At 40.4% G+C, this 15557-nt stretch overlaps 1 protein-coding gene across 2 annotated transcripts in view; it reads right to left on the bottom strand.

The window, feature by feature from the left end:
- The window catches only part of TMEM108 (transmembrane protein 108), a 162257-nt gene that overhangs the window by 79654 nt on the left and 67046 nt on the right, over positions 1-15557 (bottom strand). For both annotated transcript variants that reach the window (XM_085311871.1, XM_085311872.1), the window contains exon 3: positions 2200-2281. In XM_085311871.1, coding sequence (XP_085167997.1) covers positions 2200-2239 — 40 coding nt within the window. In that variant the 5' untranslated portion in view covers positions 2240-2281. The remainder of the gene's footprint in view (positions 1-2199; positions 2282-15557) is intronic.

The raw sequence follows: 15557 nt of genomic DNA, 5'->3' as shown, positions 1-15557 counted from the left end.
CATCAGACAAGATGAAAATGTTGCCACACCACTCAGGCAGCACCATAGATTCACTTACTGCAGTTGCAGAGGAGGGAGCAAGGCACAGGGCATTGGTAAATACCAAAGAAAAATACATTCTTTTGATACATTTTCAGAAGTTCAGAGGGATTTTTTTTTTTTTTGCTTTACAGAAGCAGCAATTTTCCTTTTTTTACGCAGACAAAATAATACCACACTGCAGGCACTGCCTACAGCATAAAGAGTAGCTACAGGAGACACATTAAAGTCATTTATTCTTCCTTTGGTGAAGACTGCACTCTTTGGAGATTGTCTGCACRACTGTGGGGCAACTGGAGAAAAAAATGAGCTGAAGTAACATACTTACAGGGCATCTAAAAGAAACTTAATAGAGATTAAATAACTTAGTGGATCTTGTCGTGGACTCTTTAAGAAACAGCTAACCAACCAACTACTAACCAATAAGCAAATGAAAAAATTATTCCAGATGCCCCAAATATATATTATATGGCTGTAACTGCTGGATTTGTTAATGATAGCTACATCTAGAGCACACCTGTGCTGAACTCTGAGAAATGAAGCAGTTAATTTATCTGTTAGGAGAAATACTACGTTCAGAATACATCCTTTCAAATTTCACCGTGGAGTTCATAGTTTCATTGCCTATTCATGCAGAATACATATAGCAAATTATTTTGCTCATTTTTTCCCTCTGCATATTCAGTGTTTCTCTGTTTGCTGCCTAGATCTTCAACATACTACCCCCCAAAATATAGTTTAAAACAGCAGGGATAGCAATGGGGTACGCTGCCAAGCAGGGAAGCATTATGCCAAAAGAAAAAAAAAGAACAGAAAGATCAAAAACTGTAACAGGTTCAGTGAGTATTATACCTTCCTTTTTTCCCCCTATGTTAGYAGAAATGCATTCATAAAGTTCAGTTTCATATTTTCATTACAAATAACCTAATGTTGCTCCAGGAAAATTTCCAWTGACATTCATGACAGTTTTGCAAAAGTAACAACTTGTCAGTGTAGCCCCATTTTACCCTAGTGAGCAGCCTCCCTGTACGGCCAGACAGGCAAAGCTCAGCTAACCAGGCAACAATATCCCAAAYTTCCATGCTTTTCAGCAGAAGTGTTCTTCTGCCTGGTCAAAGGCTGCACAAGCAGCCCTACAGAATTCACTGAGATCATTTTATGATTAAGTTACTATGCAATACATATGTAGTATGTATATACCTTGGAGGTATCTCTGGCATCTCCCCTCCAAAATCACGGAACACAACCGAGTACCTCCTATGTTGTAAGTAAGAACAGCAAAACCAGCCAGTCTAGCAAAGAACACAGAGATCTCTCCTTTTATACTGTGATGGCAATCAGTGAAACACTGATATAATACTAACTAAGCTTTGGTAATACTTTATAAAATACTTGTCAGGCACCAATGAAAGTAATGTTATCTGCATCACTCATTCTGTACACATTAAGCATGATTTTCTGGTTGTTACCTAGTTTGGACAGAATAAAAGAAATYCATACAGCACTGTGTACCATAATGCATATTTTCTACTATTTTATACCTAAAACCCTGCTTTACTCCTGTGAGTAGGTGAGACAACCTTTATCTACACAGTCTAAATTTCACCTGAGTCCTTTKGCTAGTCTTTCATATTGGATGGGCTCTTCTGACAGCCCAAACTCARCAAAAAGGAACTTCTCACCTCAGGAACTGACACAGCATTTAGGGCTGTGTGAACCTGAGGCTCCCTTTCCTCACTCRGAGATCTTTTTGCAGAGAGACCACCACCAGATGTGTCAACCGAGAGGGATCCCTTTTGTCCACTGAGAACCAGACAAAAACCTGATTACAAAAAGGTTGTTGCATTGCTTCTTCCAAATGCCATCTTCCACTTCCAGATCTCATTCTTTTGAGGATGTTCCCCATGGCTTGGTGCTGCCGAACACTTTTAYCCCTGTACAGGACTCTGCGCAATCACCTGGTACTTGAACTTGTTTATATGATACATCTTCAAGTACCTTATTGAACAACAGAATTTGACTTCCACTCTATGTACTTGAAGCAAGGTACATGGTTAAGTACCTCCCTGAATTGTGGCTTGCATAAATATCACTATCTTATTAAGAATTTGAATAATTCCTATCTTATAGGAAGTATTAAATAAAAGATTATTTACTTACTAAACAGTTGGCAATAGAGGACCTGTAAGCTTCTCTTCATGGTATCATGTGGTCCTGCTGGTCTGCCAGTTTATTCATGATTCTGTCAAGAAAATTAAGAGAAGAAAACGATATGCAATTTATTACAGAATTCTTGTTCTATTCTTACAACTGTTGATTACAAAGTAAAATGAAGCTTCAGGAAAATCATATTGATTAGCAAAGGGAAWTTTTCTGCCTAAGTGCGCCTTATTCTTTTTAGCCATACTTTCCAGTAACTTGGCATTGAAATGTATAATTATGGCCCAAAAAAGGGGAAAATTCTAAAATGACACAAGTAAACAAACTATATGCATGGAAAATTACTTTCCTGTTGTGCTTGATAAATTATTATCTGACCCCATCTCACAAGACTCCTTTTAGTTTAGAAAAGGGGCCATCATGCRAAGAGCAAGGGCAAGAGATGGATACCTCCAGGCAGTTGTGCTGGACCCACAGGGCTGCATTAGAGCCTTTTGGCATCACTCAGCAGTTACGAACAGGGGAAAATCCACCTTCCCCTTCCCAATGAAAAATTCAGAGGTGCTGCAGGGGGAACTGCCAACAGCGTTGAAATGAAATTCCACCTGGGCCACAGCTGGAGATGAGGCAATCGGAGAGCCAGGGATGTGGCAAAAATATCCGACCACCCCATCTTTCCCCTCTTGCCCAGTCAGGGAGCACCTACTAGCATTTCACCTGTCCTCAGATTGTATTTTCAAATACTTGTCACTGATATTTTTCACCTCAGGTTTAAAAATATTATGAAAAAATAAATCCCAATCACACTGATATTACTTATTCACATTGTGAGAAAYATAATGCATAAATCAGAAGTGAAAAGTAGATACAGTCTCAAAACACTGCTGAGAGTAGTAACTCACAGAGTAATCAAAACAAAAACAGCATTTAAATTCTTCATTCTGTAAAAAAGCATTCGCTAAAGTTTCATAACAAATTTTAAGAGAGAGGACGCTCTGACTATCCTCCTAAAAYACCACTTTTCAATATTAAATACCATCCTCTCATTTTCAGTTCATTATTTCAGTTCATTATTTCATCTTCCAAACTACTCGGGACATTTATGAGTCATTTGAACATRCTTCTGTATAAATCTTGCAGAGCATGTTTAAAATGCAGTCTTGAAGACATAGGACAACCATGTCTTATGGTTTTATTTAAGCCAATTTTATTTATTTAAGCCAATAAATAGCACCTTTGACCTGAAGAGATGCTGAAGACTTTGTGAAAACAGAATTCTATTTGACTTTTATGTTGAAATCTCCTGGGACTGTTGCTTTTCTTGCCTTCRTTCTGTAACAAAAGCTGCTTGTTTCTTTGTTATGTTAACAGRTAAGAGTAATTCATGTGCACAAACACAGTGTTCTTGGATTCTACCATGCTTTTTCATTAAAAAATGGACATTATGAAAACAGCTGAGAAATGCCCAGAAATTTCTGTATTTCAAAGTAACTGTTTTCTCCTAAACAAAATAATCTCTGAATTAATTTASTATTTTTAATAAGAATCAGAATTAGACTTATGATGATGTTAGGCTGTGAAAACTTGCTGGGGAACTCCTGTTCTTCTCTTTCTCCTCAAGGTTTATAAAACAACAAAGCAGACAGTCTTTATGCATAAATAGACATCACATAGCTTATTACAGCACTTTTCAAACAGACATATCGAGGAAGTGTGTGTTTAGCACGCCTTCACCATTAAGATATTAATAAACATACAAGCCGCAAAGGATCAGAACCACATAAGCCACTTACGATGTAGATTCCCATATCCCCAAGTGCCTTGTTTGTCAGCTTATGCCAAAACAGGATTTACAAGCACTGACCAATTTGAAGYAAAGTGCTGTAAATACAATGAAAAATAAAGGAGAATATGAAATTGTCATTCTAAAACCATATCATGTGTCAAATGCTTTGAGTACTTTAAACTATGCTTGGCAACAGCGATGTGATACATGTGATACAAGGGAAAAGATGCATGCAAAACAAGGATTTATTTGGCAGACAGTGTAAGACAKGAGATATTTTATGAGATTTATTTGTACCTGTTTGGAAGCCAAATCACACCAGCGATGATTTTCCAAAGATASACTGCTTGCAACACCGCACAGAGTTCATCCAGATGCACCAGAGCATTAACTAGCATCACTTAAATCAAGACCTGACATAAAACAGAGGAACCACTGCTGTCCCAACCCAGAYGGAAGGCCCAGCTAGCCCATCGCCCTGCCTTCAACACTGGCTGCTAGCAAAAACTTAAGGAAACAGCATCTGAAAAAAGACAAGCATAAACTAATCCTTACGTCCTGGTAAATGTTGCTCAATTTCCAGCAATCCTGAGCTGAACAGAGCATGTCAGCTGCTGTGTTTTATAACTGGATCAGTAATTACTGCTTACTTACCTCCTCTGTGTCACACACAAATTTTAGGCTTTTGCTAGATCACTCAGCCCTTTCTTTTCCAAAATGTGGAGTTCCACCCTTTTGGGTTTCTCCCATACCGAAGATTTTCTCTACTGCTCATAATCCTGGTGCCTTAATCTCATCCTGATTTGGGAAGAGAGGAGCAGAACTGCATGTGGTCATCAAAACATGGGTACCTAAAGGATATTTGTACTGAACCRTGATGCTTCCTGTTTTTTTCTGTATTCCATTTCCAGTTCTGCCTMCTGCTCTGTTACCTCTCTGACTGCTGCTGAGCTCCTCACCTGYGTTTTGTAAAACTGTCCTCCATGAATCCAGGAGCGGTAATAGCTCCTCTGGAGCCCATCCTCACGTACGTGGAGCTGGGAGTGTTTCTTYCCAAGTAYGGTACTTTGCAACTMTCAGCATTGMATTTCATCTGCCATTTTATTGCCCAMTCACTYACYACCAYGACAACTTCTCAGAGTTGGCTATTAAGGGCAGAATGTATTATTACACAGCAAATATAAACATRTTATACATAACAGCTTCTGAAGTTGCCACACTTCCAACACTAAGATCAGTTTCAGCAATCTCCAATCACAGCTCAGTCACAGAAAACCTTCTGTATCTCTAAGAAGAGGAAGCAAAGATTCACAGATTCAAAYGCTGCAGAGGAAACCTGCTTTCTGAGTATTGATTTACAGTACTATCTCACTGCCATACAGGCTCACCAAATCCAAAGCTTCCTTCCCTAGAAGTACCTGCTTTTTGTAGTCTTCAGCTTGTGAAAATCTTTTGCAGGCTTTTTGTGATAAGTACCAAAAGCAATCAAGGTTACATGTTGAGTGGTAGTTGAGAGGGCTCCKTTAAACCAACCAATGTTTTCTTAAGTACTGGAACTTGTAATTTTAGGCACTAAAAGATTAGCAGAATCATGTTGGCACGGATAGAAAATATAGACATAGAGCCAGCTCCTCACATTGGGCATATTAACATAAAACCAGAATACTGCTACCTGTTTAAAATAAACTGCCCTTTACAAGAAAAAAAAAAGTGAAGAGAAAGCAAAAATTAACCAGAAAAAAATAGATTTGAAAAATGTATGCTAAGATTTAATAATAGAAAATCTAATCTAAGTACATGGATTTTGTACCTATTTTATACTCACTCTCTGTAACATTTCATTGAGTTTTCTCAAGAGTACTTTTCTCCAAAATATTCATTTCAAAACAATTTATGCTTCAATATTTGATGAGCGATTCTGAGCATCTGAGGGAATGATCTGAGCATCTGAGGGAAYGATCTTTTACAAATATGATCTAAGATTAAGATTTAAAAAATAGATTATTAAACTTGAGTTCCTAGTTCCATTTTAGGTCCCTAAGTAAACAGGCAAATTCTCACCAACTTTGAACTCCCACTGATTCTCCTCTGAAGAGTAAGAAATAGAGGTCTAATTATGGCTTTTAGGTTTTTCTATATTATAACTCACATTGGTTCATCTGTTGCTATATTTTGAAGGACAGTAATAAAGCTAGWGAAAGTTTGTGCACTTAAACCCACTTCAATTTAGAAAGACTAATCTTCAGAAGTTAAACCGGAGGAAATCTGTATCCCGAAAAGGTATTACCTGCCTCATCTTAGATACCTGTGTTTGAAAATATAAGCAAAGCTGTTTGGAAAGGGCCCAAATCTTTTGACCTTTGTAGTGCAAAATATTGYACATATAGTTCGTCTTATGCATGACGATAAATAGATGGGTGAAATCTCTACGGACAGCTAGCAATATTGTCTTTCACAGTAAGTGATCCTTCAACGTCTCAGCTAAACTTAAGAGGACAATGAAGACATAATGATGAACAGAAGACAAAAGAGTCCAAAAGGGCTGATAGCTCCTTGAATGTCCAGTCATTCTTTATGTCTGATGGGGGGAAAAAAAGACATGATGTCTTAAATTAAGGTAGAAATGGAGAAGAACAGAAGACAAGCATCGAGGGAAATCTAACAGCCGATGGACAACCTTTGCTGCCTTTGGGAGTCTGTCAAACAGAAACCAGAAGACTGAAATAAAGAAGCTGAAGAAAAAGCAGTGACGAAAAGAGAGGATAAGCGAAAGACATGCCAGTTATATCACACAACGCATCCAAACTTTATTATTAKATATCTAGCTGTCTTCTCTCCTCTTGGATCATTCTGGAAAGAAGAAGCTACACCACTGACAACTTTGAGCTGTATTATTCTTGCTGCTGCAGAATTTGAAAGAGGAAAACACGACACATCCAGAAATACCTCCACCTCCAGTTTTCTTTGTTGAATCGCCTATCAGGGAAACACAGCCTTGATCTTTCAGTATTGTAGAGTCCTGTAATGTTCAACAAGTTCCTCACAACTCAGGAAGGTCTGACTCCCTCCTGCAAGGGAGGGAGATGTCTCCTTGCAAAAAAACAAAAACAAAAACATCTTCTCTTTCTCCATTTCTCCTGCTAATTCACCTGTTCTTGTTTTCTTGTTGCATTTTATGTTGAATTCAAAATGACCTGTCAGGGCCAGTGATCCATGCAGTGGAATTTCATGGTCTACACAAAAAGGTACAGGCTCTCACTCAGTGCTTGGGACAGCCTACATTGCACCACCAAGATCTTCACCCACTGTTTCCCACAGGCTACCGGCTCAGGGGGCGTTCAAGTGTGCCTCATCAAAAGGAAGCAGTTGTATTCTTCCTGACTACMCAGAGCTGAAGCTTATCTTTGTGCTTTCATGTTTGTGTGATTTGTTTCTTAATTCAGTAGCCTACTTCCACAATCCAGCTGTTATTTTGCAAAATTTATATCCTCCAAACCTTCAGGGCATGCTAATAAAAGGATGATTAAATTGCAGCAGTGAGACTCCTTCCAGCAAGAATTCTGTGTTCTTGTTCAACATGTGCTACATTGTCTGCTGTGATTTATTTCCCACTGCTTGGAACATGCAAGCCACAGTTACCATCTTTCTTCATAACACCCCGAGTACAGTTTCTTTGATATTTTTATTTCCTCAAATGTCAAAGTCTCCTTTATACCTGGATCCTTTTGCACTCTTTGGAATTGATTCCTCCTTGTGCCAGAAAAAGCAATTCTCACCTGCTTTCACCATTATCCTCAAAACTGCACACCCTTCACTTCCCTAAGATCTCCGAAGACTAGCATCTTTCCTCAGGATGCCACAGTTGAGCAGCACCAGCATTGWTGGCATTGTGTAGACCTGTCACACACATGTAAGGAGTAGTCATGCACACCCTACATAAAAACAGGGACTCATAAACAGTGTGTCCCCAGGGGCCTCCTCTCAACCATGATATTCCCTCTGCGGGCAAAGGAGCTTGGGGAAGTCCTAGGCTGTACGATCACTTAAAGGCTGTTAGCATAGTGAGTGGAGGACGTTGTCCAAAGTCATCCATTTCTCACCCACATGTCAACCCTGGCACCAGCCTGTGCATGGGGCAGAGCACAAAGCATTACACTGTTGGCTTCACCGTCGTGGAACTGGAGAGGCACAACGTACAGTAGACCATGGCCAAGGTAAAAGCTTATTCTGAAAAAGCCAGGTAACACTGCCGTCCCCTTCGGCATCTAATACCTTGGCATCTGTGCTAATCTTACAAACAATCACTGAAATAGCCAGGGGCAAGTGTTGCAATGGTAGGGAACACTCAATGGAAAAATACCAGAATGTAAATAAAAGGTCATTTATTGTGAGTCTTTCCTGCTCGGGTGTGTACCTGCTCTCCYGCAAGCTTCAGCCCCACGACCTTTCTGGAAACGGTGCCACAGGCCAGTGCCACACACAAGGTTACAGTTCTGGCGGGTTGTAACAGAGAAGTCCCAGAGATAGACATCGGGTCAATTATAAAGCTATTATATTCAATATATATTCAATATATATATATATTCCATAGCTATATTAGCTATTGAATCTCCTTCACACCACAGCAGCCATGCAAGGGACTTTATTTATTAATTTTGTTCTTAATGGCCTACCATTAGCAAATACTTCYGAAGGCAACACCGGTGGGAGAGAAGTTTGAACATCAATTGTTCAGGYTGTTTCTCGTTCCCGCGGGTGCACAGTCATCCCTCGGTGTGTGTGTGCGCGTGTGTGCGTCTGTCTGCTTCATCATTGCTCTCTGCGGAGCTCGGAGAGGAAGGTAACGTCTTTATAGGGATCAAACCGACTTGGCAGCTATAGGGGTAATTACAATTTGGTCAATAATACACATCAAGGATGGAGAGCAGAGGATTCTTTTGTGAAATTAAGAAYGATTTGTATGCTTGAGTTTGGATCCAATCGTATTTATGCAATACAATTTAATTTGCTCTGTTTTTGTCCTAGACCATTACTATACTGTTTACTACTTAGTTATTATTTTATTGCAGTTACACCACACACAAACTTAATTTTCTACTGTTACTAACTACGAATTAATAAATTGGTTACTGTTACTGAGTTATCCTGCACCAAAAATGCAAGAGAGAGTCCCACAGGTCACAGTCCATCTTCTGCAACAAACCATCATTGGACTGCAGCACTCCAGCCATTTTTAAGAAACTACAGAATGTCAATAGGTACTTTTATTTTACAATGAACCTGTTGCCACAGAAGACTCTCATTTGTTTCTTGTTGATTACAAAGGCACTTTTTCCTAATCGCAAGACCAGAGTGCCATTTTCAAGCTAGGGAAAGTTTTGCCGCTTGAATTAGTTGAAAAACTCCATTATCTAACAGTAATACAAGACATATAACATGTAACTGAGCCATCCACGTTTCAGGACACCTCACRTATGTAGATATGTGCTTTGTAAATTCACTTCAACTGGAAAACTAATGACAATATGTTGAGGTCTAGCTACAGAAATATTTCAACTATAGTTCTTTCTTTTCAGTTACTAATGGCTATCTGAGACCTATCTTTGATGTTGGAATTTTAAGGCACAGCTTGAAATACGCTATTTTTGCTCACTATAAGAAGGAAAAAGAGTTCAACTTTTCTGAGGTTGGAGGAGGAGCATTTTTCATGTTGCAACTTAAAAAAAAAAAAAAGTGAAACAACTGGGGCAAGAAAGTTTAAATTCAGTACAGAAATAGTCCTTAGTGAAAAGATCCTTACAGTGTCCCCTTGAAAAGAGTTTTTAAAATGAAATACGGCTATTTAAGTGAAAGTAATCTTTCTTTTTTTTTTTTCTTTATGGATCTTATGGGACCCAAAACCAACAAGAAGGTGACGCTGCCTCCGGGGATGGCAATGCCTGCATGAAAGAAGCCCCCACACGCTCTCCCCAGCCATGGGACTCCTCGGGCTCGCAGGAGTTAACGTCTCCTCCGCTGTCTTAACCTGCTCCCTCGTTCCTGCTGTGCAGGACATGCAGTAAGAAGGGCTCTGCTGTGTAACAGGCAAGCAAGCGAGTCGTGCTGCCGGCTCTGTAACGCACACCGGGGAGCAGGAGAAGGGAGTGCCTCTGGGAAGCAGCTGAAAACAGGCTTTTTGCATCGTTCTGCTCGATGAAAATTAAATCTTTCAAGTAGAGCAAGAAAAACAGGTGAGGAAGAGAGGCTATTATTTTCTCTTTTTCATTGCATGGCACCGTATTCCTGAGGTTGGTTGACTGGGTCCGATTTTCAGGAGCAGAGAGCACCAACTATAAACAGAAGTATGCATGCTCAGCGCATCTGAAATGTAGGCCAAAACACCAGCTCCCCAAAGGTGTTTAAGCATCTAAAAATGCAAGCAGGTGCCTTGCTGTCCAAAACACCTGTACTGTAACACCGAAAACACAGTTGTAATACTGGCTCTAGGTGACTTTAAAGAAAATGTAGAGATGAAAACAGTTCAGACTAACATTTTAACTGCAAGATCATCCTTCCCTCTAGTAAACAACACAATTATCTGCCTAAATAAATAACCCTTAATAAATCACCACCAACAGGAGGCTAAGTATTCTGCATCACCATTATCTGATTTACAGCAAACTAATAGGATGCAAGCAAAAGAAAGAAAGAGTGCTTGCAATTGTTTTTACAGTTTCTCATGAACTAAGTTTTTGGCTTTGTACACTCTGTTTGAAAACAAGGTCCYTTTACATAACATTCTTCAAGATATTTTGAAGATGAAGAAGGTTGTGGGATATACAGGAGGAGAAAGGTCAAGAGAGACTAATCAGTTCTGGCCCACCTCTAGGAGAAATTCAATTGACCTGATATAAGATAAATACAGAGAAACCCAACCCAAGACCCAAATACTCTGCTTTGTCTCCAAACTCTCTGCCTAATTTCTGCCTATAAAGCACAGAGGAGACGATCACCAAGGCGGGACACTGACACAGTGCTCCTTCTGCCTCCAGCAGCTGCTGAATTCAGGTCTCCAAAAAGCAGATGTTTCAAAAACTGAAGATGAGTGAGGAACAAAAGTTTTGAAGCAGGTCACGATGCTCCACCAACATATTTTGGATGCAGTCCCTCCTCTTGCATCCAACGTGGTCACATAATTAAGGAGAATATAAACACTTCAGCTGCCAAAAATTTAAATAAAAAGCAATACATCCATTATTGCAATTTTGAATTCCACGTTGTCTCTTTCTGTATGTATAGAGGCTACGATGATGGCTATATTTTCTGCTAGTCCTTCCATATTCCCTTATCTATACTAGTATGCCTCTCCGGTGCCAAAAGCGGAAAAAAAGAAAAGGGAAAAAGGAATAAACACATACATACAATTTTACTGTATTTTTTCACTGAAAAGAAATTACAAATCATCTTAGAATTCCCATCAAAGTATGTGTTTAAAAATAAGAATATTCTCACATCAGTGTTCAATGGAATGTTTTTAACCCATTCAATCATAATGTGTAGATATAGCACAAGGATCTAATTGCACAATGACAGGTTGTAATAGACATACGCAGGTACCTAAGACTGAATGAAAAATGTCATTATAGTTGAAAAACATGGTAGGAAAACATAACTGCCTTCTGAATTCTTAACAATTCCATCTCAATAGTGCATTAATATATTTAATAATAACCTCCACTGTTTTTTTCTAATGTAGCATATATTCATAACAAAACCAACACAACCTGTAATGATATTTTAGTAGAAATACTGATACAATAAGCAAGCGTGAAAGCTACATTTTTTAAGCCTCCTTATGTGCCCTGCCACATCATTTTGCCCCTGGCCATGGTGTTAGTTCTGAGGCCATTCAAACTGAAATGTTTGCTAGTTTCCTTGGATGAGACATTTTAGTGCATGCATTCTCCATTTAGTGCATGCATGCATGGAAAATCACTTCAAAAACCACCTACCATTTTAAAACCTGAAGTAGCTTCCTGTATGAAATTATACTAACACGTGCTCTAAGAGAAGAGAAATCTTTGGAAGATTTGGATGGATGGATGCAGAAACGCATGTACACAGTCACGTGCCGTGGAAAGTAAGTTGATGTCTCGACCTCTGTCTCTCTGGCTAAACTTCCCTTTAACAGAGCCATTCRCTACCTCTCCGATAATCAGACATTCAATACAGTAAGGAGAGAAGGGAGATAAAGTGAGCTCTGAAATACGACTGCTCGGCTTTGAAGGGCTGATCAACATCCTCTAGAAAGTCAAAGAGTATGCTAGCTTAAACCTAACATTTTATTAGAGTTTATTACGACCGTGTCTAGTTGAAGTGACACCATATATTTATCCTCAACTTTCAGCTCCAGGGTTTGATGTCAGAGGAAGAAGTGGCCTGAGAAAGAATAGGAGCCTAGTACTAGCCAGTGACCTGGGCATAAATATCAGCCCCTCTTATGGAAGAAAATTTTGGAAACAATTTTGACACAACGGGTGGAAATAAAACAAGAGTTTTATGTGGCATCAAACAGAAATATAGCCCCATAAAAATTTACGTTTGGAGGGAAGTGGAGGAAAATAGGGTTTCAACAATTTCCAAATTATTCATTCGTGTCTATGCAAGGTTATTGTAGCGTAAACACTGTATTTCATTTCAAAATGTATGCAGGTTTGCCTAGTTCAATAGGAAGAGATTCCAAGAAAATTAAATGTCAGAGCAGTATAGCTTATTGGTTTTACTCAGTATAAATTCACTTTTTATGCAACTTTGAATAATAATGGCCTGCTGTGTGTCAACATGATGAATTAACTTCAGTGGTGTGGGAGAGGGGGAGTGAAAAAGAGAGAAGGAGAGACAGGAGCATCATTTCCAGTGTTAACCTGGCACCGATAATGACACAGCCTGAGATTTAGCTCTACATGACAGGTCTGGTAGCTCTCGGGTGGATTTAGCACACAGATCACTGTGCATCTTATTTTCTCCCTTTTTGCTTTATCCAGCTAGCAAGACTGCTACTGGCTGAACAGCTCGTCCTCTTTCCTTCGACAGGTTTGAATGCTGGCACGTACAGACGTGCAGGTAAGCCAGAAGGAAATGCATATAAAATAACGTGGGAAATCTCAAACAGCAGTATCTGAAAACATGTCATGCTGTCAAGCAGGATTATGTTCAGCTGCACAATTTATTTTAATCGGTTAGTGAAAGCCCTTATTTACTGTCCAGTAACATGAAATAACTTCCTCAGGCAGAACTCCCTGACTCCAGCAGGAGCTGTGCTTCGGTGCAGAGCCCAGCATTTGGCCCAGGATTTGTAAAGCAGTGCAAGCAAAGATCACTGATTTCAGCAGGCTGTGCTCCTCTCCTAACATAGGGGGAAAAACCAGCTTGGGCAGCAAAGAATCCCTGTGACTGCAGGGATTATTGATAAATAAACATCTGCCTGGATGATTCACCTCAGCTAAAGCAGAATGATGACAGTTTCCAGTGTGTCAGCCAGTTTTTCCTACATTGTAATTAACATGGGCTAAGCCATGCCTTCAGCRGCTAAGCAAGAACCTGGAGTGAGTCTAGTGTCCTTGTTAAAATATGACGTCACTGAACCAGATTTTGAATGCAAAAATGTGCTGATCATGGAAAAGGGGGAAGAACAGTCTTGTGTAAAATGCACAAAAGGACCTGGTGGACACTGGATTCTTAGAGGATGATTTTTATGGGTACAAAATTCAGAGAGATTCGCCTCTCCCAATGAAGGCAAGTGGAGCCTAACTCCCATTTGTGCATCCAAAACCTGTTTCTTTATCTTTCTGGCTCTCTGTTTTCCTCATGAAGGAAAACTGGAGACTCCCTTCCCCTGCTTTCTTGCACTGCTGCTGCAGACTGCTGAAGGYTGGGGGCAGCGTGCCACCTCTCCGACGCCCAGGTCTCTCCTGAGCCACGAATGCAGCCCCGCTCGAGTGGGAGGTGGCAGAGGTCCACCATGACTCTGTCGCACAACACGGAGCTCGCCCTCATCCCCATACCGCCTATGCGACTGCATGGTGCTGCAGCCCGGGGACGGACAAAGTGCCCTTCTCCAGTAACACTGCAGCTCCTCTCCTGCTTTGGGTTGGTAAACCTATCCCTGCAGTGGAAAAGTCTGCACTAGCTGAGTCTGCAAGAGTCTAAATACGCTCACGGTCTTTGTTTTTCTGCCCACTGTAACCCAGCCTCGGTCAGTGTAAGAAGAGGGACTGACCACATGCGAGAAGCCAAGGTCACATCAAGAAGGAGCTTGCTGTTTGCTGCCTCTCTGCCCCACCATCAAAGGCGACGGGCAGCCCGAGGAGAATGAGGTAATGGCTTGGAGAAGGACCATTTTCTTGCTTAGAGCAGTCAAAAGCTGCCCTGGGGAACTGGACTCTCTCTGCTTCAGTGTGTAATGCCAAGCAAGCTGCAAAACCCAAACTCCATGCAGGCGGTCATTAATTGTGTCTTCCTCGTCTCCTGCGAGGAGAGCATGAAACACCTGCGCTCTGGTCTGCAGAAATGTGGAGCAAGTCCAAATGCAACCAGGTCAGCAAAAGCTGACTTCAGAACAAAGAAAATATAATCAGATGCTATTTCTGGAAAATTGGGGCATGAACCTCTCAAGCTGGCCATCTAATTTAAATGTCCCTTCTTGACATTATGTTATTGAACCTCATTTTCCCTGGTGTATAATATCACTTCACCTTATTGGTACATTGAGAAGATAAATTTGTTAATGTTTATTAAGCACTTAGGTGCTACAATAAGGGCAGCACAGAACTGGTCCCTAGGAAATTAATAATTCTGGCTTCAAAGTTGAATTTGAATGATGTAGTTACAGGAGGAAAGGATGACACAATGAACTCAGATAAAACAAAAAATTTATCTGAGCTGTGTTGACTGAAATCTTTCCTTGCTTAAGAGAGCTTTGCCTTGCACATTTGACAGGCCTTTAACCACCTTTTAAGTGTAACTTTAACGGCTTTAAAAAAGCAAAATGAGCAAAAAAGACTCCAACTCAGAAATTGTATTACATAATCACATCGATACCCGCACAATCCTCTGGAGAACGGGAGTCTTCAGATCCTCAGCCCAGACCCCTGCCACTTGAACGTAACGATTATCAGCAAAATGCTTGCTGTCTTTTCATGGGGGGCAGTCAGAAGAAGGATGGGGTGAGCGTTTAGCCAAGGGATGTCACAGCACTTTTCTTCGGGTGAGGAATGCTGAGGTACAGAAATTCAGTTTTCTGTTTCTAAGCTCAATGGAGATAAAGTCCAGTGATCACAGGCTCTTCCCTTGACCTTGCCTTACTGCAAGTCCAATCTCGTCTGCCTGTATCCCGTCAATCTCTCTTTGCTCTACGTCTGTCCCCATCCCTTCTTCCCAGTCCCACCTGTCCCTTCTCAGGCTCCTCTCTGCTCCTTCTCTCTGTGTCTCACYACTTTATTTCCACATATTTATCTCATAGTTTCCATTGCAGTTTCCCTCACCCTAGTTTCTCTTGCACAGAACAATATCCCAGCTCTACCCTTTCCTTCTT

This window comes from Rhea americana, unplaced genomic scaffold, assembly GCF_003343005.1.
Source record: "Rhea americana isolate MKP2758 unplaced genomic scaffold, rheAme1 scaffold_35, whole genome shotgun sequence".
Classification (NCBI taxonomy): Eukaryota; Metazoa; Chordata; class Aves; order Rheiformes; family Rheidae; genus Rhea; species Rhea americana.
Note: the sequence above shows the minus strand (reverse complement) of the source record. Positions and strands in the feature narration are given on the sequence as shown.